We start from the raw sequence: 25,584 nt of genomic DNA, 5'->3' as shown, positions 1-25,584 counted from the left end.
GCATTGAGAACCTTTTTGTTGAGAAGCAGTATATAAATATTTTTAAATAATTCTATAATCTTAAAATTGCAGCAGTTTTGTGGCATGGGGTGGGGAGGTTATTATTGTTAACAGTAGGCACAGATCATTTCAGTGAGAGATTTTTGAACACCTTAGTTGTTAGTGTGAAGAGCATAGAATCTGTTACATCCCCTCCCTTCATCCTACACTCCTTAGATTTATCTTGGAATCCTGAGTATTTGAGCATGAATATTAACAAATACATTACATGTAGTCTTGTGGTTGGAGAAATAAACTTGAAGAGATGTGGGCAGTGTTGAAAGCACAGTAGATTGAACTTTTGCTGATGTTTAAAATATGAGTTAGTAGAAGGGCCTTTGGCCTTCCTACTGTTTGGAAGATTTAGCCGGAACATTAAGAACATAGTAGTGACACCAGAACATAGGAAGCTGCCATAAACTAATTCAGTTCATTGGTCCATCTAGCTCAGTATTGTCTACACAGACTGGCAGCAGCTTCTACAAGGTTGCAGGAAGGAATCTCTTAGAGCCCTATTTTGGAGGTGCCATGGAGGGAACTTATAACCTTCTGCATGCAAGCATGCAGATGGTCTTCCCAGAGTGGCTCCATTCCCTAAGGGGAATATCTTACAGTGCTCACACATGTAGTCTCCCATTCATATGCAACCAGGATGGACCCTGCTTAGGAAAGGGGACAAGTCATGCTTGCTACTACAAGACCAGCTCTTCTCCCAGGACCTTGGGGATATAGTTTCATATGTCAGCTTGTTCATGGTCTCAGTTGGAGGTCTTGGATCAGTTGCATTCTCTGAATTGTCTTTCTCAGTATGTGTAATAGGAATTGTAATCTCCCAACTCAGGTTTGCTGAGGTGGAAAACAATGGAGATTGCAAACCAGCTTAGACTAAAGTTCCCATATAAAGGCAACAACTGCTGAAAAGCAGCAAATGGTTAAACTGAATTTGTCCAGCACCATAGGCTTGGCAAAAACTGTAGTCATTCAGATTTTATGCAGATTATGTATTGACTGTCAGTTTGAGAGATTCTCAAAAGTGTGCCTTGAATTTCTCATGAAATGATCATCCTGCTGACTAGTAGTAGTTTTCGGTTGCTGGAGCTGCAGAGGTCTATCCATAGCTTCTCAGGATCAAAAGCTACTAGTAATGACAAAAAAGCTTGAGGTCACGATAATGCCACTGGGAGCATTCTGTTAAACTTGAATTGAAGTAAGTGGCAAAAAGTTAATGTATTGAGCAGCTTTTCTTTATGCTCTCAAGTCCTTACGTTGTCTACTGCGACAAATGTACCCATCCATTCTAGACATTCCCAAGCTTTGTAAAACACAGGATATAATTTTGGACTTGGTTCAATGTTGGTCTGTCATTGAACAAAGATTACTTTTATTCACATCATTATTGCTTTTAGTTCATCATTGAGGAAGAACATACCTTTCAAAATACATCACTAGAGGATCCTAATATGAATCTAATTGTGTGTGTTTTCTGGGGAAAAGATTTATAACTGGTTTCTAGCCTTCAGGAGAGATGTTGTTAATACAGGTTGAACCCTTGAGTCTGTAAAAAAGAATGCCCAATTTTACTAAATTTAAACATCTCTCTCAAATTATTGTTTACTCCAGTTTGTGTTTTTCGTGATTTTTTTTCAACTGCAAACAAATATTGTAATACATACTTTGATTTTTGACTTCAGTCCTGAAGACTGTGTAGACACAAGATCTCCTTTACCACCAGACTTAGAAGAGCCAGAATGTACAAAAATTCTAGATCTTCCATATAGCATTCATGCATTCCAGCACTTAAGGGTAAGTAATCAGTTGTGTAGATTTCCACTACTGTACCTCTGATCTGACCTTCTTACCAAGATGACCAAGTACCTTCTGGGAATCAAAACTACTTTTGTATATTCATCTCAAGTATAAAACATGTTATCTGAAGCAAAATTGGCATCTTAAGAGTCCGGTTTTTATTTTACTCTTAAAGCAGGCTTATGAGTTTTGTGGCTGCATGATTTGTGGAGTAGCTGGGGGAAACTCGGAAATCAGGGGCAGGAAAGATTTTCTTGTGATGTGGGGTAGACCTTTAGTTCTTGGTTCAACTTTCTGGCCTTTTATTATGTCTATCATTTCAATTCCACCTCCCACCGCCCCTCACCCTGGTAGCCTAATCCCTTCCATTTCTCAGTTCCTTTCACTCCCTAAATATTTGTCAAAAATGTTCAAAATTCTCTGTAACTTTTGGGAAATAAATCACCTCGAAAAAAACAAACATACACATTGGTGATGTTTCATAATGTATTCTTAGTGGAGAATTTTTAATTAATACAGAATCTGGGCTTGTTTAAATGGATAGATTAATACAGTTCTACAGATCATATTGCCAATGTTGATTACGTCTTGCAGCATAACAAGTAGGGGCCATCCTGTTGCAGCCCTTATTCCTTGTCCTGCCTTATTATTGTTACTGGGCATTTGCTTTCAGTAACTATCAAATCTCTGTAGGGATCCATGGCCCCTCACAACTGGATCTTCTACGCCTGCACAGGAGGCCCTCGGAAAAATCTATAGCTCCATTGAGGCGCTCACTGGCACTTTGAGGCATAGTGATATCAGAGCCTACAAAGCCAGCTGTAGAGATTGTAGTTGTGTTTTTATAATTCTGACTATTCTCTTTGTATTTGGATCAGTTTGACTGATCTTACTCATTTTTCTGACCATGCACTGTTTTTTCTGGATTTTGCTTAGTTTTTACCTTCAGCTTTGGCATTTTACTTCTGACTTTTTGGCTAACTCTGGACCAGTTTTCGGACTCAAATATGTCTAATCCTAAAACTTTTAAAGGATGCACTACTTGGAAGGGCACAATGCCTTCCTCCGATGGGCATTCTGATGGCCTCATCTGGCTGGGTGACTCGCAAAATATTAGTGCTTGAAAAGTATGTCTGTCTTCTAAAAAGAAAATCCACCTAAGTTGGGAACTTCGCCTCAAGGCTTCTTTGTATGAGAATATACTCCGTCCTCCATGCCCACCCAAAACCATGGTGCCTGCCTGATCAGCACCATCGGCGTCGACCTTGATGGCTTCGGCACCGTCTGCTTTTAAAAAGCCCCAGGAAAGAGGACGGGAACTATCTTGTATGCATAAGCATGATCTCCGGAGAGCCCCACAAGAAAAAGGAGAGAGATCCTCCTCCTGCGACCTCGACCACAATGGCCTCGGCACCAGATAGGTCTTGGGGTGTGCACAGAACCTCCAAACTGCGGTCCGGCACTGGGGTGAGGGGTTGCTTTAAGAGCGGGGGGAGGGTTTACTTACCCCTCCCGCCACTTTCCCGCTCTGGCACCTGTAATTTTAGTAGTAATTGGGGCGGCCCCTCTTTCGCTGTGAAAACCTCCCAGGAGTCCTCTGCGTATGCACATTGTGTGCGTACTTCACGTCTCTGTGACGTGCGCGCACAGAGGACTCCTGGGAGCTTTTCATAGCGAAAGGGGGAAGGGGCGGCAGGGAGGTATCCTGCCGCCCCAATTACTACTAAAATTATGGGTGCCAGAGCAGGAAAGCGGCAGGAGGGGTAAGTAAACCCGCCCCCCGCTCTTAACGCAACTCCCCCCCCCACCCGAACTGAACCGCCCAGGTCCAGACTGGTCCGGAGGCCTTTAGAATGGCCTCTGGACTGGTCCAGGCACATCCCTAGATAGGTCTAAATCAACTTCAAAGGGCTCTGCTCCATCGGCAAAGACACCATTGCCTTCATCGGCTTAGCCTGGGACTTCGTATTCACCTCATCATTGAAGACTGCTCTGATATCATCGATGCCGGGATCCTTGTCAGTGCCAAGATCTTCAGAACCATTGATGTTGATCAGCATCGAGGACTTCGACTCCGAGAACCTCTTTGGCGCCCGGATCTTTGGAACCGTCGACACTGATTGGCATTGGCTTGACGTCAAGGACCTCGACATCAACTGTACAATCAGCACCGAGACATGCATCATCATCAAAAGTTCCGACCTCGATGCCATCGACGTATATGACTTCTTCGGCTCTGATTACCAATAGAATTTCACCTTTTAGTTTGGCACCACCATCACTGATTGTTATTTCTCACACTTCGACTCCTGCATATTCACCTCATCATTCACCAGCTGTACCAGTAACGTCCTTGATATATTCTCCTGCGTTGCATGTGCTACTCAGCAAAGAACTAGAGTGCCTTCTAGGATTCACGAACTCTACTCCATCAGATACTACATTTAAGGAGGTTTTATTATCAGAAGGGCTTGGTGGGGATGAGCCACAGTCACCTGTATAAATCCCTAAGACACCGACAGGTGGTCTTACTACCTTCACACCGAACTCCCCTTCCTTTGTACCCTGGAAGGAGAGATTCCATTTTTCTGCCACCCATGTTCCTATTGACCGCCTTGACTAGAATAGTTCTCTGGGAGGCTCTGATTTGACATGTCTCAGAGCCAGGGAACGACTTCGCATTCCATGTATAATTTACCTGCCTTATCTTATGATATTCTCTAATACAGACTCTAGAAAATGATGTGTCTCAGGGATATACCTGACTCCTTGGATGTACAAGCTGCCGATCTTTTCAAGAGAGTGGAACCACCTACACCTTCTCCAACCTTTTCCCAGGGTAAAGCTCATCCATTGCGCTCCAGGTGTGCTGACCCCTGTGATTTCCCCAAATGCAGGAAACTCGACTGCATAATTTGTGGTATTACCACCTGTACCTTCTCTAACTGCCACACCACTGCCTAGCGTCCCTCCACCCATGCCAGTGCTGCCAGTGTCACCTGCTCCTGAACCTACAGAACAACAACTGCCTTCTCCAGTAGTTCCTGACCTTGTACATTCTGCACCCTCTTCTGTGCCTGCATCACCAGCTCTTCCTTCACAGCCTATACCAAGGGACCCTGTTCCACAGGACCCTGATTCCGATGGGTAATCCTCGTACCCATCTGATGTTTCTGAGGTTCCTCTGGGGACTTAACCCGATGACTCTGTGGGGAACTATCAAACTCATCTTCTGAAGAAACTAAATCTTATCAAGTGCAAATCCAAGAGATGGCAAGGGCTTTGTGCCTAGAAGTTTCTCCTCCTGAAGAAACTGTTACAGATCCTGTATACAGTGACCTGGCTACCACGTCTGTAGCACATTGCACCATGCTACCAATGCTTCTATCCCTGGTGGCTGCTTCTAAGGCTGCTTGGTCAACTCCAGTGGCCTCTACTCTGCCTTGCAAAAATGAAGAGCCTGTATCAGGTCCAGGAAGCTTCCTGCTCCTTTCTTTTCAAACATCCGGCACCAAATTATTTAGTAGTGGACAGCGCACCGCAAACCAAGTCTGCTTGAAAGCATTCAGTCCCTGTAGATAAGGAAGGCCATAAACTGGACTTCATGGCATGGAGATTTTACTCTTTTGGATGCTCTCTCTCAAGGTGGCTAACTACTTGGCCTGCATGGCCAAATACTAACAGACATTATGGGACAGCTTGAAAGATGAGGCTACTGCTTTACCTGAGCCTTTTAAGAGCAGGTTCCTGTCTACCCTGTCTAAGTCAGCAGACTTGACTAGAAAGCAGTTAAGCATGGCCAAACACCTGACCAAGACAGAATCGAAGGTGTTAGCAAGATCCATCATACTTTGCCAACATGCCTGGCTCCGTTCTACACCACTAGAGCTGGCTATGAAGGAAAAGACTGAGCATTCGACGGTGTTTTCAAAAGACACCAATGGGTTGTTTTCAAAAGACACCAATGAAATGATGGAGAAACTTAAGAAGTTGAATTGTTTACACAGTCAGACAGGTGTTATTGACTGGTTTGTTTTATCCAGACATCGAGTCCTTCCCAAGGACCTAGGATGGCTGAATTTTATTGTCAGTGTTGTTGCTGCTGTTATAGATATCGTTGCAAAATATAGGCTGTTCCCAGTAAAGTTGCTTTTTGTAATTGGCTGATGGTGATTTCTGTGGCCCCTATGGTGTTGAGGTGCTCTTCAAGGTCTTTTGGAATTGCACCTAGGGCGCCATTACCACTGGGATTATTTTGGTCTTTTTCTGCCACAGCCTTTCAATTTCAATTTCAATTTGTAGGTCTTTGTATTTTGTGATTTTTTTCTATTTCTTTTTCTTCTATTCTGCTATCCCCTGGTATTGCTATGTCGATTATTTTAACTTGTTTTTCTTTCTTCTCAACTACAGTTATATCTGGTGTATTGTGTGGCAGATGTTTGTCTGGTTGTTGTTGTTGTTGTTGTTATACCGCTAAGACCTTCAAAACAGTCCCAGCCACCATCTTACCATCGACATTGTTTTGCTTTTAAACAGAGGTACCAACCCTGCCCCACTCAGGATCAGGAGGGTTACCATCGAGGATCCAGGCCTTATAACAGGTGTCCTTTCCTTCAGCGACAAAAGGGCCAACAAATAAAGCCCAAGTCTCAGGAACAACCTAAACAATCATTTTAATATTTTGGACCTGGACATAGCTCTCCCTGTTCCCTCAACTGGTACCTTTCTCACCCCCTTCCTCCCTTCATGGCATCAAGTGACATCAGACGCCTGGGTATTGTGCATAGTGGTTATCGAATCTGACTCTCTACCTGCCCATGCAGGCATAAAATACACACACACAGCTCCTATCCTTTAAGAAGAGGTTACTTCTCTGCTCCAAAAAGATGCCGTAGAACCAGTTCAACCTTCCTCTATGCACACTGGGTTCTATTCCAGATACTTCAAGGTTCCAAAGCATGATGGTGGGCTGCACACCATCTTGGACTTACGAGAATTGAACAAAGTTGTCCGAATGTCCAAATTTCACATGATTTCCCTACAGTCGATTCTAACAGTAGGAAGAGTGGTTTGTGTCCTTAGACCTGAAGGATGCTTATTTCGACATCACCAATTCTTGCATTTCTGTCTGGGCACTAATGCCTATCAGTACAAAGTACTTCCATTCGGTCTCTGTACCAGTGGTCCCCCTTAATTTTTTTCATCTCTGTGTGGAATGAGTTTTATTCTGGGCGGCAGTATCATGGTAGTGTGTGCGCATGTGCATTCTGAATGGGGCCTTCCTGATTCAACCTGAGTGGGATCTAAAATGAACTGGGCAGACATCCAAAAACTTGTGAGTGTGCACGCTTTAGAGGGAACAGTGCTCTGTACTTCTCGTAGAGTTTTCATTAAATGCATTGCGGCTGTCATTGCCTACCTTCACATTCAAGATGTCTCTGTTTTTCCATTTATAGATGGCTGTCTTTTTACAGCAAAAGAAAGGTCTGCTCTACTGTTCAACCTAAAGTTTGCTGAGGAGAGACGTGCATACTTACCTGTAGACTATTTCTTCCATGGTTGTAGCCTTCCAAGCTGCTCCCCGACAACGGGCTCAACCCGTCCAAAGCCTGCTGGACCTTTTGGCCTCATGCACCATGACTGTGGTGAACACATGCTTACGGATGCGGAGACTACAGCTCTGGCTGCTGTCTGTCTTTCGTCCAAACTTAGACAATCAAAACAAATGGTTAGTCATTCCAGAGAATGTTTTGCGAGATCTACTCTGGTGGTCCCAGCCTGATTCCCTTTCGCAAGGGGTCTCTTTTCAAGAACTGAACCCCATGATATCAGTAACGACCAATGCTTCCATGCAGGGTTGGGGTGCTCAATGTGGTTCCCTACGGGCAAGAAGCCTTTGGACCTTTGGTTCCAACAGGAGCTCCATATTAATTTTTTATAGCTCTTGGCAGTGTTCCTCTTTCAAGGCTTTCCTACCCATCCTTCAGGGCCAAATGGTTCAGGTTCACATCGACAATACTATGGCTATGGCCTACCTAAATCATCAGGGAGGCACTGTATCTAAGTCCGTAAATAACCATGCATTGCAATTGTGGGAATGCAAAGTGTTCTCTGTTCTGTTCTAGGGCAGGTATTGGTCCAAACTCTCTGGGGGATGCCTTCCAGCTGCAATGGAAGGACAGAATATTTTACTTTTTCCCCCACTTTCCACTAATGTCCAGAGTGGTGGAGAAGATACTGCAAGAACTCACACAGTACATCCTAATATATCCCTGGTGGCCCAGGCAACCCTGGTTCCCGGCTCTGCTCTGGCTGTGCAAGGGCTCCTACCATCACCTTCCACCTCAACGGAACCTTCTCACAAGGGACGGGGGTCTGACCTGACACCATGCCCTTTGGACCCCCTCGCTAACAGCGTGGAGGCTAGACTTTTAAATGAAATCCTAATAAATGAAAGACCTCCACGAGACGGGACTACAGATGGAAATGGAGACGTTTTATGTCCTATGTGTCTACTAAAGTTTTTGACCCACTCCAAGCTTCAATACACCAAATATTTCTCTACCTCAGCTCTCTCAAGGGTTTGGGTCTCTTCCCTTAAGGTTTACCTCGTTGCCATCTCCGCTTGCCACCTGGGATGGGACGGCAAGTCGACCATAAAGTTGCTATGCTTAAAGACTGCCTTCCTGGTGGCCATCATGTCTGCAAGAAGTGTAAGTGAACTCACTTCTCTAAGGGCTGACTCACCATATACTAAATTTTACCTGAGTAAGGTGATCCTGCATCTGGATCCTGCCTTTTGCCCAAAAATTGTGTCAGATTTTCATATCAACCAGGACATCATACTACCTACATTTTTCTATAATCCATCTTTGCCTCTCGAACATTCTGTGCACACCCTAGATGTCCGCAGATGTCTCCTTTATTCCCTAGATCGGACAAAGGCATTCAAGCATTCTAACAAACTGTTCATCTCCTATGCAGGAGCTAGTAAAGGTTTAGCCATTTCAAGACAAAGATTGTCCAACTGGCTAGTTCAACTGATCTTCTTTTGTTACAAGTAGCAAGGCGTTCAGCTGCCCTCCAGGATCAGGGCGCATTCCACTAGATCCATGGCTACCTCAGCTGCCCACATGCTGGGCATCAGTATGAAGGACATATGTAGGGTTGCCACCTGGTCCTCGGACCTGCCCTTTGCCCTTCACTACACTGTGGACTTTTTGCTTCAGAGGCAAACTTTGGTCAGGCGATCTTGAAGAAAGTACTGTAATCGTTAGCACCCATCTCCTTTTTATGGGAGCTAGTAACTCACGCAGTTGTGAGGGACCATGGATCACTACAGAGATAAACATGTTGGTTACCTGTAACTTATGATCTCGGTGGGGATCCATGATCCCTCGCAATACCCACCTGGCCATCCCTTCTGCTAGCTTAACGTGATATGTTTACTTACCTGTGCTGCTGTGGATTGTCTTCTGTTTTTCTCTGTCTTACAATGATGTCAGTCACTTCGAAGTGACCAGTTCAGGAACTGAAGAGGAAGGCGCTCTACAGCTGGCTTTGTAGGCTCCGATATCACTATGCCTTAAAGAGCCAGTGAGCGCCTAAATGGAGCTATAGATTTTTCCGCGGGCCTCCTGCACAGGTGCAGAAGACCCAGTTGTGAGTGACCATGGATCCCCACAAAGATCATAAGTTACAGGTTAACAACCTGTTTTTCTATACACTTGCGAAATTTCCCACAAACTGCAGATTAATATTTTTCTCTCTGCATGTGTAGGATTCATAACCAGCTTATAGCGGCAACTGAACTTCCTTTACATTCTTTCTGGTAGTTTCAAGACGAGTTACATATTGGGCATTTATAGTGGGTACAAATGATTAAATAGCACCAGTGTTAAGGGTGGTACTGAATGTAGTTCTAGACTTCTTTTTTTTCTTGGTTGGTTTTGTATATGCTTCCAGCGTCAAGGGAGCTATAGTAACACTTGACATCTAGTATTAAGATTACTCCCACTGGTCTACATCTATGGTAGACAGAAACATTGGATCTGGAAAGTGGTTCCAACATTCATAAGTAGTGGGTTCTGCGCCTGCGCAGATCAGCTTCGGGTAGAATTCGCTAGCTCCTCGTGACACCAGCAACCGCTGCCTGCACGTGACTGCAGTACCCTCTAGCGGCTGCTGGGTGTATGCTGGTTGCCATCCAGTTACCATCTAAATTACTCATGAGTAATTCCATTGCAGTTAATGGAACAAGTTAATTATGACTAACTTATCCCATTAATCTCAATGGGATTGCTTATGAACATAACAGCCCTGCTGGATCAGGCCCAAGGCCCATCTAGTCCAGCATCCTGTTTCGCACAGTGGCCCACCAGATGCTGATGGAAGCCACAGACAGGAGTTGAGGGTGTGCCCTCTCACCTGCCATTACTCCCCTGCAACTGGTACTCAGACGCATCCTGCCTTTGAGGCTGGAGGTGGCCCACAGCCCTCTGACTAGTAGCCATTGATAGACCTCTCCACCATGATGTCATGCAAACCCCTCTTAAAGCCATCCTGGTTGTTGGCTGTCACCACATCCTGTGGCAGAGAGTTCCACAAGTGGATCACGCGTTGTGTGAAAAAGTACTTCCGTTTGTTGGTCCTAGACCTCCTGGCAATCAATTTCATGGAGTGACCCCTGGTTCTAGTGTTGTGTGAGAGGGAAAAGAATTTATCTCTCTCCGCTTTCTCCACACCATGCATGATTTTATAGACCTCTATCATGTCTCCCCACAGTTGTCTTTTTTCTAAACTAAAAAGCCCCAGATGTTGTTGTCTTGCCTCATAAGAAAGGTGCTCTAGGCCCCTGATCATCTTGGTTGCCCTCTTCTGTACCTTCTCCAGTTCAACAATGTCCTTTTTACAATGTGGTGACCAGAATTGTACGCAGTACTCCAAGTGTGGTTGCACCATAGTTTTGTATAAGGGCATTATGATGTTAGCCGTTTTATTTTCAATCCCCTTCCTAATGATCCCTAGCATGGAATTTGCCTTTTTCACAGCTGCCGCACATTGAGTCAACACTTTCAATGAGCTGTCAACCACAACCCCAAGATCCCTCTCCTGGTCCATCACCGACAGCTCAGATCCCATCAGCATATACTTGAAGTTGGGGTTTTTCGTCCCAATGTGCATCACTTTACATTTGCTAACACTGAACCGCATTTGCCATTTTGTCGCCCACTCCCCCAGTTTTGAGAGATCCTTTTGGAGCTGCTAACAATCCGTTTTGGATTTCACTACCCGGAAGAATTTGGTATCATCTGCAAATTTGGCCACATCGCGGCTTAACCCTGCTTCTAGATCATTTATGAATAAATTAAAAAACACCGGTCCCAGTACAGATCCCTGGGGGACCCCACTTCTTACTTCCCTCCATTGTGAAAACTCTCCATTTATACCTACCCTCTGTTTCCTGTCTTTAAACCAGTTAGCAATCCACACATGTACTTGTCCCCTTATCCCATGACCGCTAAGTTTCCTCAGGAGTCTTTGATGAGGAACTTTGTCAAAAGCTTTTTGGAAGTCCAGGTAGACTATGTCAACTGGATCACCTTGATCCACGCACTCGTTGACACTCTCAAAGAAGTCCAAAAGGTTGGTGAGGCAAGATTTACCTTTGCGGAAGCCATGCTGGCTCACTCCCATCAGGGCCTGTTCTTCTAGGTGCTTTACAATTTTCTCCTTGAGGATGCTTTCCATCAATTTGCCTGGAACGGATATTAGGCTAACCGGCCTTTAATTTCCCGGATCGCCCCTGGATCCCTTCTTGAAAATCGGTGTTACATTTGCTACTCTCCAGTCCTCTGGTACAGAACCCAAATGCAGGGATAAGTTAAATATTTTAACAAGGAGGTCGGCAATTTCACATTTGAGTTCTTCGAGGACTCTTGCATGGATGCCATCCGGCCCTGGTGATTTGTTAGCTTTCAGTTTTTCCAGACAGTTTAGAACATCATCCCTTGTCGCTTCTATCTGACTCAGCTCTCTAGCCGCCATCCCTAAAAAGCCTGGTTCAGGAACAGGTATATGCTCAGTATCCTCTGCTGTGAAGACAGATGCAAAGAACTCATTCAGCTTCTCTGCAACCTCCATATCCTCCTTAATAATCCCTTTCACTCCCTCATTGTCTAATGGTCCAACTGCCTCCCTGGCAGGTTTCCTGCTTCTGATGTATTTAAAGAAGTTTTTGTTATTCCCCTTGATACTTTTGGCTAAATGTTCCTCAAACTCTCTTTTTGCCTCCTTTATTGTCACCTTGCATTTCTTTTCCAGAGTTTGTGTTCCTTTCTGTTCACTTCATTTGGACAGGCCTTCCAATTTCGGAAGGAAGTCTTCTTCCCTTTTATGGCTTCCTTGACAGTACCCATTAGCCATGCCTGCATCCTCCTGGACTTAGTGCAACCTTTCCTCCTTTTGGGTATACAATCTAACTGGGCTTCTAGTATTGTGGTTTTTAGTAAACTCCATGCACTCTGGAGTGAAGTGACTCTCCTGATTTTCCCCCTCAGCTTTCTTTTCACCATACTCCTCATTTTGGAGAAGTTTCCTCTTCTGAAATTCAAAATGTCTGTGTTAGACATCCTTGGTGATTCTCTCCCCGCATGTATGCTGAATTTGATAGCACTGTGGTCACTGTTCCCTAAAGGGTTGATGACACTGACGTCACGCACCAGGTCCTGGGTGTCATTCAGAATTAGATCCAAGGTCGCCTTCTCTCTGGTTGGTTCCATGACCAACTGTTCTAGGGCACAGTCATTTAGCGTATCTAGAAATTTGACCTCTTTGTCCTGACTTGAATGTGAATTTACCCAGCCTATGTGTGGGTAATTGAAATCACCCATAATTACAGCCCTGCCTCTCCTTGACACCTCCCTGATTTCCTCCTGCAACTCCCAGTCACTGTCGGCATTATGATCCGGAGGGCGATAGTACGTCCCCAGTAGCACGATTCCTTTCCGGCCTTTTATAGTCACCCACAGAGTTTCTGTGGAGGACTCCAGTCCACCTAGGTTTTCTAGCTTGTTAGGTTCTATCCCTTCTTTAACATCCAGTGCTACCCCTCCTCCAAGGCGCCCCTCCCTGTCCTTTCTATAGAGTTTATACCCAGGGATAACAGTGTCCCACTGGTTCTCACTGTTCCACCATGTTTCTGTTATGCCCACTATATCTATTTCTGCGTTAGCAACCAAACACTCCAGCTGACCCATCTTAGCTCGGAGGCTTCTGGCATTGGCATATACAGTGAGGGAAATAAGTATTTGATCCCCTGCTGATTTTGTCCGTTTGCCCTCTGACACAGAAATGACCAGGCTATAATTGGAATGGTAGGTTTATTGTAGCTGTGAGAGACAGAACAACAACAAACAAACCCTCAAAAGTCCAGTGCCCAAAAGTCAGCGATGGATTTGCATTGTAGTGAGGGAAATAAGTATTCGATCCCTTCAGAAAAGATGTCTTAGTACTTGGTGGCAAAACCCTTGTTGGCAATCACAGAGGTCAGACGTTTCTTGTAGTTGGCCACCAGGTTTGCACACAACCCAGGAGGGATGTTGTCCCACTCCTCTTTGCAGATCCTCTCCAAGTCAGAAAGGTTTCGAGGCTGATGTTTGGCAACCCGAACCTTCAGCTCCCTCCACAGATTTTTTATGGGATTAAGGTCTGGAGACTGGCTGGGCCACTCCAGGACCTTCATGTGCTTCTTCTTGAGCCACTCCTTTGTTGCCTTGGCTGTGTGTTTTGGGTCATTGTCATGCTGGAATACCCATCCATGACCCATTCTCAATGCCCTGGCTGAGGGAAAGAGGTGCTCACCCAAGATCTGACGGTACATGGTCCCGTCCATCGTCCCTTCGATGCGGTGAAGGTGTCCTGCCCCCTTAGCAGAAAAACACCCCCAAAGCATAATGTGTCCACCTCCATGTTTGACGGTGGGGATGGTGTTCTTGGGCTCATAGGCAGCATTCCTCCTCCTCCACACACGGCGAGTTGAGTTGATGCCAAACAGCTCGATTTTGGTCTCATCTGACCAAAACACTTTCGCCCAGTTCTCCTCTGGATCATTCAGATGTGCATTGGCAAACTGCAGACGGGCCTGTACATGTGCTGCCTTGAGCAGGGGGACCTTGCGGGCACTGCAAGATTTCAGTCCTTCACGGCGTAGTGTGTTACCAATAGTTTTCTTGGTGACTATGGTTCCAGCTGCCCTGAGATCATTGACAAGTTCCCCCCGTGTAGTTCTGGGCTGCTTTGTCACCGTTCTCATGATCATTGCAACTCCACGAGGTGAGATCTTGCATGGAGCCCCAGACCGAGGAAGATTGACAGTTATTTTGTGTTTCTTCCATTTGCAAGTTATCGTGCCAACTGTAGTCACCTTCTCACCAAGCTGCTTGGCGATAGTCTTGTAGCCCAGTCCAGCCTTGTGCAGGTCTACAACCTTGTCCCTGACATCCTTCGACAGCTCTTTGGTCTTGGGCATGGTGGTGAGTTTGGAAGCTGAGTGATTGCTTGCTTCTATGGACAGGTGTCTTTTATACAGGTACTGTAACAAGCTGGGATTAGGAGCACTCCCTTACAGAGGGTGTTCCTCATCTCAGCTCGTTACCTGCATATAGTGAAAAGACACCTGGGAGCCTGAAATCTTGCTGGTTGATAGGGGATCGAATACTTATTTCCCTCACTACAATGCAAATCCATCGCTGACTTTTGGGCACTGGGCTTTTGAGGGTTTGTTTGTTGTTGTTCTGTCTCTCACAGCTACAATAAACCTACCATTCCAATTATAGCCTGGTCATTTCTGTGTCAGAGGGCAAACGGTCAAAATCAGCAGGGGATCAAATACTTATTTCCCTCACTGTAAGCACCTATATGCTGAATCTCTCCCCTGATGTATGCTATTCTATTGACTCTTTTACCTGCTGGCACAGGCTTCCGTCTGCTCTTTATGCGGTTCTGCTCTGTCCCCTTCTGTTTTATCTGAATTCTTTGCAGCCTCACACCTTAAAGGATGGCTTTTGCCAAACGGGATACTGCCCAGCTCCCATCGGCTGTTGCCCTGGTGTCATTTTAAAAGCTGCTCTGCAACCTTTTTGATTTTAAGCGCCAGCAGTCTGGTTCCATCTTGGTTCAAGTGCAGCCCGTCCCTTTTGTACAGGCCTTGCTTGCCCCAAAATGTGTCCCAGTGCCTAACAAATCTAAACCCCTCCTCCCGGCACCAACGTCTCATCCACGCATTGAAACCCCTCAGCTCTGCCTGAGTTATGAGTAACTTAGCCTGGATTTCAGCCACTGTAATTAATGGAATACGTTATGGTAGCACGTTTCAGCATTAAAATGCTTTTCCATGCAATACTCTTGTGATACTTCGTCATATTGGCACTCCCACAAGGGATGTTACTCCTGTTCATTTATTCACCTATACCACGGGGAGTGGGGGTGGGGGGAGGTTAATGTATAAGAAGCTCTACAGTTAAGTCTTCTGGGCAGAAATCATTTGCTTTCAATAACTACCAATTTTATACATTTGTGAAATTTCCCACAAACTGCAGAAGTCACTTGCATACCGTATACAATGCCCAGCAAGTATAGCAAGCCTACCAGAAGCATTTCATAGTTTCTGTAACTTTTCCAAACAGTTGATCTTTCATATCTCTGCCTTTGAAATGTTTGGAGAGTAATGCACCCACCTTCTGTTGTACCTGAGCTAGTGACATGTACTCTGAGTATAGAACATTTTGGCAACTTAAAGAAAGCCATAGACTGGCTAGTATTTGCAGCATTAAATCTATTATCTTAATTTTCATGGATAAGTCCTAATGTTTGTTCAGATCTTTTGAAATCTTTAAATAGTATTTGTGGAGAGGGGAGCAGCTCAAACATGGTGGACCAATTCCTGCTGAATCACCTAAAATATGTTACTGCTGGGATTCCTGTAAAGAATGCTAGGTTTGAGCTCTAATCAAACATTGTTGTACGTTTGTGTGTTGTGAGTGAATGACTGTACATTTTAAAAGTGGTCCTGGGTATAGGCCCTTCAAATGCAGGCTATAGATCGGAAGTGTACTACAGTACATGCCCTGAACATGTGCAAATAACTGTACCTACATACAGATCTCTGTGTGTTTTGCTGTACACAGATGACACTGCCTTGAATATAATATGTGAATGTGCTTAGGTAGAGCTTGATTCTTCGCAGCAAGATGCTTTTTGATGCCCTAGAGCAAGAAACACTTAGGTTTATGAGGACAGATGTTATGTCTTAATAGATGAGATCCTGAATATACAGTTTTGCTTTGTAAATGAATAACGGAAATGAGAGCGCAGATCATGCTTTATTTAAGTTAATGCTAAAGAATTTGATTGCATATGTCTTAACTGTTGATTTCCCCCTCCCTCCAAACGTAGGGTATTCAAGAAAGAGTTAATCTTTCTGCACCTTTATTACCTAAAGAAGATCCTATATTTACTTACTTATCCAGACGGTTAGGAAGAAGCATAGAGGAGATAGGCCATCGCATATATGAAGGTCTCATGAAGGTATGATAATAATAACCATCTTAGTTGTGTTCCCAAAAGGAGCATTGGGAGCTCTGATAGTACCTTAATGTACTGAGTAGTATCCAGAGTGATGCTAGAGTGCTAACACAAGCATTTTTCCTGCCCCATCCCTATTGTTTAGTCTCTTGAGTCCCCAAAAACAGAATTCCTGAGGGTCAAGGGACCCCCAGCAACAGCATGGGATGTGACTCAGATGGCTACATGGGAGGGGGAAACCCCACCCCCACCCAAACTTGGCAGATGCCCCTTCATGTGCAGCTTCACTCATGGGAGGTGTCTCCACTTAATTTCTGGGCATTCCCTTTGCAACTATCTGAGCTGCATGCCATGGTATTGCCAAGGGCCTCAGAAATGACTTTTCAAGAGTATCAAAGCTGCAACAAAAGGGAGAGGGCAGGGGAAATGGTTTGTGCTAGTGCCACTCTGGATGCTCTGTACCAATATTTGAAGAGTATTTGTATATTCAGATTCTGTATGTGTATTAGCTATGGAAAATTAGAGCTGGGCTAGTGGCCAACTAATCTTTGTTGGAATCATGGTTCTGTTTTTATGTTGCTAGCCCTTGTGGTTGCCATATATTATGAAGTCTAGAACAAAATGAGAGGGTATTCAAAATCTGATCCTCTGGTAAAAGTTCAGCTAGCATTTGTTTGTTTTTTACGTTTGTACATGTTTGATCTTTACAGAATTCTTCTTCATGGGTATTATATAACATGGCTTCCTTCTACTGGCGCATAAAGAATGAACCATTTCAGGTGGTGGAATGTGCCATGCGGGCTCTCCATTTTTCTTCAAGGTGAGGCCTTCTCCATGAAGCAGATATATACCTAATATTAGCAGAGCATCGTAGAGTGCATTGTATGTCTGGAAATTAAATTGAACAAGAGTTGCAGTTGCACCCTGCCTAGGTTTATTAGACAAATGTGACTATGCAGTGGAGTTTCATTCTCATATTGCATGTAGTTGCTATAGGGCTGGCCATTTTGTGTTTCAAACCTGCACTAGTAATCTCTGATGAATTGCACTCAACATGTGCTGTCAACTAACCTGAAGCAAATCAGAGTGAACGCTAAACTGGCTACAATTTACAACTGGATACAATCCATTTTCCCCACTCCCTCCTCCTTTCTACAACCCCCTCAGACACCAAAAAGCCATTTCCCAAGGGTCATATCCTTGGCAACAGAGTGGGAAGCAGCATGGTGACTGCATGGGGAGGCGGAAATTCTCAAGCTGGGTGAAGATACTGTCTGCCACTTTCTGAAGGTATTTCCACTTGGTTAATGGCAATTCTCCACTCCTCATGTGGCCACATCCACACTAGGGATGTGCACAAACCTGCTAGGAGGCCCTTTTATGGGCCTCCGATCAGGTTCGAGCACAGGGCCGGTTTGAAGTTCGACGGGGGGTGGGGGTGCCTCTTTAAGGGTGGGGGAGGGTGCACTTACCCCTCCCGCCGCTTTCTCCCTGCCGGTGCTCGTTACTGTTAAAAGCCTTTGGGGCGGCAGCGTAACTCCCTCCTCAGCCAGAAGTACCGGGCACGTGGGCTCCTGTCGGCATGCGCGCCCAGGACTTACGGCCGAGGAGGGCAACAGGGCGGCAGGGAGGTACGCTGCCGCCCCGAAGGCCCTTAACAGTAACAAGCGCTGGTGGAGGGAAAGCAGCGGGAGGGGTAAGTGCATCCTCCCCTGCCACCTTCAAACCTCCCAGCTGCAGTTCCATGCACATCCCTAATCCACGCTGTTGAAAGGGGTGGCGGAAATAGCTTGTGCTTGAGTTTTTGCACAAGCACCGATGTGAATGCTAGCCTGAGTATATACATGTATGTTAGTTGTAATCTTGTGCAAAGGTATAGGGAGTATCACTCTTGCTTGCTTTGGAATGTTCGTTGCACCAAAACTAAAGTATCTTGGTTATAACTTGCTTTCTTCTAATGGTATTTTGTATATCTTACTGCTCTTCCTTTTAGCCAAACTGGCTTCCTTTTACCTAACTGCTTAGCCAAACTATTTGCCACATGATACTAATTCATGCTTCAGCTAAACTTACTTACAGATTAAACAAATACACACTATGAACTAAAAGCCAAGTCCTTGGATGACAGACAAAACTTTGCCCCTGCAGAACAATTGGGCAAGTGTGTTTCTGTTTTGCAGGTCTGTTATTTGACTGATTGGTGCCACTTGCGACACAGTTGCTTAAAATGCAAATATACCCTTTCATTGAACTCTTTACTCATAGGTTACATACTTTAGTGTGTATGTCTCTATCAGTTTGCACTTAATATACACATCTGCATTTCATAAAATAATTCTGTAATATTACACTTTTATTTGCGTGTGTGTGTGTGTGTGTGCGTGTGCGCGTGTGTGAAATAATCAGTAATGGGAGTCTCAGTCAAGGGACCATCCTATATAGAGAAAGAGCCCCTGTAACTGATGCTGATATTAGAACTTGCTTAAAAGTTAGAATAAAACTTGCTTCATAATAGTACGCTTTATCAATGCATGCTTAACAAAATTATTGATATTAAAATTGCTAACTTGGATGGAGGGAATTTTAGAGCTAAAATTCTTGTTTGTTTGTTTTCTATACTGCCCTTCCAAAAATGGCTCAGGGCGGTTTACATTAAAATAAAACTAAAATCAATTAACTGTTAAAATCAAAAACTGTAAAAACAACATAAAAGCATTATTAAAACAATTAAAACAGTTTTTAAAACCCTGGAAAACCTGGCCAAACCTTCACAGTTTAAAAACCCTGGAAGGCCAGGCCAAACAGATAGGTCTTAAGGTCTCTCCTGAAGGCCAATAATGAACTTTGATTACGGATTTCTGCCGGGAGTGCATTCCACAGCCCAGGAGCAGCTACACAGAAGGCCCGCCTCTGAATTACCACCAGACGTGCTGGTGGTAACTGAAGACAGACCTCCTCAGAAGAAGGCACTCTCTAGGACAGGCTTCCCCAAACTGCGGCCCTCCAGATGTTGATGAACTACAACTCCCAGCATCCCTAGACACAATTTTATGTGGCTGGGTATGCTGGGAGTTGTAGTTCAGCAACATCTGGAGGGCCGCAGTTTGAGGAAGCCTGCTCTAGGATAACATAATAATAATAATAATAATAATAATAATAATAATAATAATAATAATAAATTACATATAAAATGTTTTTGAAGCTGGTGAAGGTATTAGCTGAATTGTTCAGTATTTTTAAATTTATCTAATCTAGCTACCAGTTAAAAAATGAATCTAATCCAGTTACTTTCTCAGAGTATTCCTGCTCATTCTCCATTCATGTGCTCATTTCCTAGATTATAATCATTATATGTTGACTATATGTCAGTAAAGCATAAGACAGCAGTACAGATTTGTAGGATGTGGATATAGAGAGTCACTTTTTAATGGAGTCAGACCAGTATCTCAGCATGCCCAGTGTCTGAAATGCATCTTTCAGTAGAGTCAGGCAGGTAGCTTCCCATTTCTGTCACCTTGCTTCTTCAGCCAGAGATGCCAAGTTTACCAGCTCTTTAGAAAAGCACTTACAATAACATCTTACTGGCTGCTTGTTTCTTTTCCCTTTCAGGCACAATAAAGATATTGCACTGATAAACCTGGCCAATGTGTTACACAGAGCTCACTTCTCTGCTGATGCAGCCATCGTGGTCCATGCAGCTCTGGATTATAGTGATGTCTTCACCAGCTATTATACTTTGGGAAACATATATGCAGTAAATAAGATCTTGCTTTTCAGTCATCTAGAGTGGTTGTATTGTGTGTGTTAGCTCTATTAAAAATCAAGCAGTCAGACAGATGCATCTTCAGGACAAGAATGATTAGATTCACTTTCCTTTTCAGAAGAATTGATTTCTAAACTGGTAGATAAAAAGCCTTTCTCTGACAATTCTTCATTTGGGGGGTCTTTGTTTTGGGGGTTGGAGAGTTTCATAAAAGTAGGTCATGTATCTATCAAATAGAATTCTACTTCAGAGTAAAGGAAACACGATTAAGTATAAAGAAGCTCAAAACTGATTTTTAATATCCTTTGAATGTGGCTAACTTTTTTCTCAATCCCTTTTCAGATGCTTGGGGAATACAACCACTCAGTACTGTGTTATGATCACGCTTTACAGGCCAAACCAGGGTTTGAGCAAGCGATAAAAAGAAAGCATGCTGTCCTATGTCAGCAAAAGCTTGAGCAGAAACTGGAGGCTCAACACAGGTAACAAACATAACCTAAAAATTAAGCAAGACTTAGATGGGTTAGTCACATGGTGATATGCTGTTACTTAATTGCATCTAGTTAAAATACTTTTAGGAATCCAACAAAAGCCCAACCTTGAACTAAAGCCTAGGCGGGGAATATTTAAAGCAATTTGAGTTTACTCTTTCTTGTTGTTTCAATGTTTCCAGATCACTTCAGCGGACATTAAATGAACTGAAGGAATATCAGAAGCAGCATGACCATTATTTAAGGCAACAGGAGATCTTAGAAAAGCACAAGCTCATTCAAGAAGAGCAGATCTTGAGGAACATCATCCATGAGACACAGATGGCAAAAGAAGCTCAGCTAGGTACTTACTGCATAATCATAATAACAAAATATATTCATGAGGTTTTTCAAGGAATTATGTTCTTGGAATACATTGCTGATGAAGAAATGTTTTTTATTATTCAAAACTTGCATTTCAGTAGGTACTGCTCTATCTGGCTATGATGTTGCTCATTTAAATGTTTATGGCCAGGATCTAAAGGGTCCTGTGTGATCTCTTCAGCTGCTCATTTCCAGGATGCCTCCTGCAAAAGCTGCTTCTGAAGGTCAGAGAACCTTGTAGAGCAACATCTCACTAGGCATAAGGGCTGTGGCCTGAAATGAAAATGAGTAACCCTTCCTATGTATGCATGGAAATTATTTGTGTTCATACATGACCCTTTTGGATTGTAGCTTGTAAATCCAAGACACTGAGTGCTCTGAAATTCTAAATGTGCATAAGCCTATGTTAGTTCATAGAGATCTTCATTTTTGCAATAGTCTCATATCTGTTAAGTGGTTCTTAAGGTTGATAAATCTGTTTTTCTAGAAAAACTTCATATGTTGGCCAAGGCAGCTAAAGTGCACAAGTATTGCATGGACACAACTGGAGCATTAATGATTAGATATTTAAAATGCTGTTATTCCATTCAGAATACAAATTTCTCAAAAATAATATGGAGACATAAATATCAGGAAATTAAGGATCCTTTCTGTTTTTGAACACCGGGCTTGGAAGAGATCTTTTATGGATTATCTTGTTCATATTGAATGCTTTTCATTAGATCTTAACTTTTGTTTTGTGATGTTATCCTGCAGGTAACCATCAAATGTGTCGCCTAGGCAACCAGCAGCACAGTTTGCATTGCCAGTGGGACCAACCTGTTCGCTATCACCGTGGCGACATGTTCGAAAACGTTGAATATGTTGAGGTTTGTCTGCACTTCATTGGTCTTTCTGCTCCATTATCTTTAAAGATAAAATGGCCTGATAGGAAGTTTGATTTTTAAACATCATTTTCAAGCAGCATTATCCTTAACACTTTTAAAAAGCAATATGTGGAGGATCCTACTAGGTGAGGAATTAGGCACACATGTCTGTTTCCATTTGGAGCCTTACTTCCCTCCCCAATGTGTTTGAATTACTCAGAAGGTCATCCTTTACTCTGAGGATGACCTTGTCAGAGTGCCTTGTAATATCCATACTCCTTGTAATATCCATACTCCCCTTAATCAGCTAGAACACACTGATTGTTAAAGATGTTATTGTAAACAAGGCTTTCTGTGCAGTTTTAAATAAATATCTCAAGACTCCATTGTGAAAAAAGTATACCTTTTTGGCTTAGCTCTTGGAAAAACTGAGCTCATTTCTGTACCAAAAGGGCCAGATGTTATTCTGCTGTCCTGGTCAGGACTAAGTGTTGTCCAAAGTGCAGGTGATAAACAGACACCAAGCTGTAATCACCATTTCCCCACCTCATCAACTTAGAATTCTTCTCCCCATTACGCTCTTCCTCATTCCTTCGTATTGTACTTTGATAACAAGAATGTGGTGGTTGAGTTCCAAGGGTCACGAAATGAACTTTCAGGCTATCCCTTGAGAGCTCAAATGTCTCTTGGCTTGTGCAGATGTAACATATTTGCCAGGTTTATCAGTTCAGTCACTCAGTGCCTGCAGTTTCAAATGCTGAGAAGGCAAGCCCTCTCTACACTTAACAGTGGTACCAGCACACTGCTTAGCAGCAGTAGTGGGGTGGGGAAGATTGTACACCCTGGTGAAGGGATTCAGAGAGGGGAGCACATATTCCTGAAGCTGACCACTTGTATTGAAATGCAAAGCTTTTTTTTGCATTTTAAATTTTTTATTGCATTCATTTATTTAATTAAGTAAATATTGACTTCCCGCTTACCTGTCTGCACGGTTTATGTTAACTATACATATAAACTATTGCTATAATAATTCAAAACATACATACTCCACATTGCTACTCGATTTACCCAACCCAGCCTGCTGTTATTACTATATTTCAAACCCTGCTGAAAGGACCATATTAGAAAAATAGTTCTTTAAGTAAAGTAAAAATGGTTCCCAATCTTCTTTGAAACATTCCAAATTTTCATCGCTTATGAGTGCTGTAAGTTTTGCCATCTCCACATATTCCAAAATTTTTATCAACCAGTCTTCTTTTGAGGGCGTTTTATTGTCTTTCCATTTCTGCGCATATACTATTCTAGCCGCCGTGGATGCATACATTAAACATGTTTAATTTCTTCTGGAGAACTCTCCGTGAGTTATTCCCAGCAGGAAGGATTCTGACCTCTTAGGAAATGTCATTTTAAAATTTTTCTTCAACTCATCATATATCATATCCCAAAAGGCCTTTGCCTTCCCGCATGACCACCACGTATGAAAAAAAGTTCCTTCACATTGTCCACATTTCCAACATTTGTTTGAAACATTTTTATACATTAATGCTAATTTTTTCGGTGTCAAACACCACCTATACATCATCTTATAATAATTTTCTTTTAAAGTATAACATGCAGTGAACTTTAAATCAGTTTTCCATAATTTTCCCCAAGCAGCCATATCTATATTATGACCCACATCTTGAACCCATTTTATCATAGTCGTTTTAACCACTTCATCTCTTGTCTCCTCCAAAAGCAATAACTTATACATCTTAGACACTAATTTTTCATCATTTTCACACAACTCCTTCTCAAATCTCGACATTTGATCCTCAAATCTAACTTTATAAATTTATAAATTTCATTCTTATAAATTTCATTTAGCTGATGGTCACTTCCAGAACTAATATAAAAAGTAATGGGGAAAGTGGACAACCTTGTCTAGTTCCTTTTTGTATTTTACAATTATTTGATAGTTCCCCATTTATAATAATTTTGGCATATTGCTCTGAATATATTGTCTTAATGGCCCTAATAAAATTATTACCAACACCCATTGCATCCAGTAGCTTCCACATAAACTGCCAGGAGACATTGTCAAATACTTTCTTCATCCAGAAAGATCATAGCTATCTGTTTATCGTTGTGTTTTTCATAATACTCCAATACATTCAGGACTGTTCTCACATTGTCTCTTAGTTGCCTTTTTGGCAAAAAACCTGCTTGATCTTCATGAATAAAAGCTCTTAATACAACCTTCATTCTCCTTACTAAAATGGCAGCAAAAAGTTTGTAATCATTTAACGGTGAGATTGGTCTGTAATTCTTGACTTGCGTTTGATCTTGATCCGGTTTTGGAATTACTGCAATGTTGGCATACTTCCAAGATTCCGGCATATTATCCTTTTGCAAAATATTATTCATCGTCCATTGCAAAGGCTGTAATAATTGATCTTTAAAAGATTTGTAGAATGAAGCTGGCAGGCCGTCGGGCCCTGGTGCTTTATTACTTCCGTTATTTCCATTACTGATATCAGTACATTCATAATTTCTATATGGTCCTTGGAAAGTTGTGGAATATTTTGTCTTCAAGAATTTATCAATTTTTATATCCTCTACTTTGTTTCCTTTATATAATTTGGAGTAATATCTGAAAAATTCCCTTTTTATTTCCCATTCATCATAGGAAAGTCCATTTTTTGTAGATATCTTGGATATGTACTTATTCTTTTTCTCACATCTAATTTTCCAAGCCAATAACTTGCCTGCTTTGTTTGCAGATTCGAATGACTTTTGCTTCACATATTTTAAATTCCGTTCAATTTTGCTTAATACCAACATAAAGAGCTGTTGCTGAAGCATTTTAATGACTTGAATAGTCTCTTTTGTCCTTAATCCATAAGAGTTATCTTTCTTTTTTGGAAATCTCCATCAATAATCCCTCTTTTTTCAATACCTTTTGTTTTTTATTTTATTTTTTTACATTTATATCCCACTCTTCCTCCTTAATCTGTTGTATTAAAAAAAAACCCTCTCATAACCACTTTTCCTGCGGTTATGATAGTCTCAAACTATCTTATTATCCATTCCTTGTTTTAAATTCAATTCAAAATAATCCTTTAACTTCCTTTTAGCTTTCTCCTCAATTTCAGCTTTTTTCAGCAAGTATTCATTCAGTCTCCAATGAAAGGATACCGTTCCAGTCTTCTTCCATGTAAAGGAAATTGCATTATGATCTGAAAATGTTCTCGGCAAATTCCTTTGTTCTACACAAGTTTTAGCCCCTCCAGTAAAGGTGTGTGACTTGTGCATAGCCCCAGGACATGAATTTGCCTATTTATACTCCAGATCATATACATGTTTAGAGTACTCAGGACACCCAGAGAAATCTCAGAACCTATCCTGGACCCAAGGAGAAAGGACCCTGTTCCTACACTTACATGGATCTATACCATGCTGGTTCTTCAGCACACGAGTGGTCATGCTGCACCACTCGCCTCTTCTTTTTCCTGCCTTTCTACCCCCGCGAGGACTGCCTGGGTATTTCCCTGAAAGTGCAGCGAACACACTAATGGATCAGAACCAGTAATACTAACTTCCTATCCCTTTAAACTCCTCGCCCCCTTCCCTTTCCTCCTTTAAGCCTGCATTTTAGTCTTTTCACCATTAAGTCTAAGCTGATTCACTGGCA

General features: G+C 42.8%; 1 protein-coding gene across 1 annotated transcript in view; it reads left to right on the top strand.

The window, feature by feature from the left end:
* The window catches only part of TTC17 (tetratricopeptide repeat domain 17), a 120,033-nt gene that overhangs the window by 14,398 nt on the left and 80,051 nt on the right, over positions 1-25,584 (top strand). Inside the window, exons 4-10 of the mRNA XM_053259906.1 lie at positions 1,731-1,842; positions 16,300-16,431; positions 17,139-17,248; positions 20,038-20,182; positions 20,534-20,673; positions 20,865-21,025; positions 21,802-21,914. Of these exons, the coding sequence (XP_053115881.1) occupies positions 1,731-1,842; positions 16,300-16,431; positions 17,139-17,248; positions 20,038-20,182; positions 20,534-20,673; positions 20,865-21,025; positions 21,802-21,914 (913 nt within the window). The remainder of the gene's footprint in view (positions 1-1,730; positions 1,843-16,299; positions 16,432-17,138; positions 17,249-20,037; positions 20,183-20,533; positions 20,674-20,864; positions 21,026-21,801; positions 21,915-25,584) is intronic.

Source organism: Hemicordylus capensis, chromosome 1 (genome assembly GCF_027244095.1).
Source record: "Hemicordylus capensis ecotype Gifberg chromosome 1, rHemCap1.1.pri, whole genome shotgun sequence".
NCBI classification, from domain to species: Eukaryota; Metazoa; Chordata; class Lepidosauria; order Squamata; family Cordylidae; genus Hemicordylus; species Hemicordylus capensis.
Note: the sequence above shows the minus strand (reverse complement) of the source record. Positions and strands in the feature narration are given on the sequence as shown.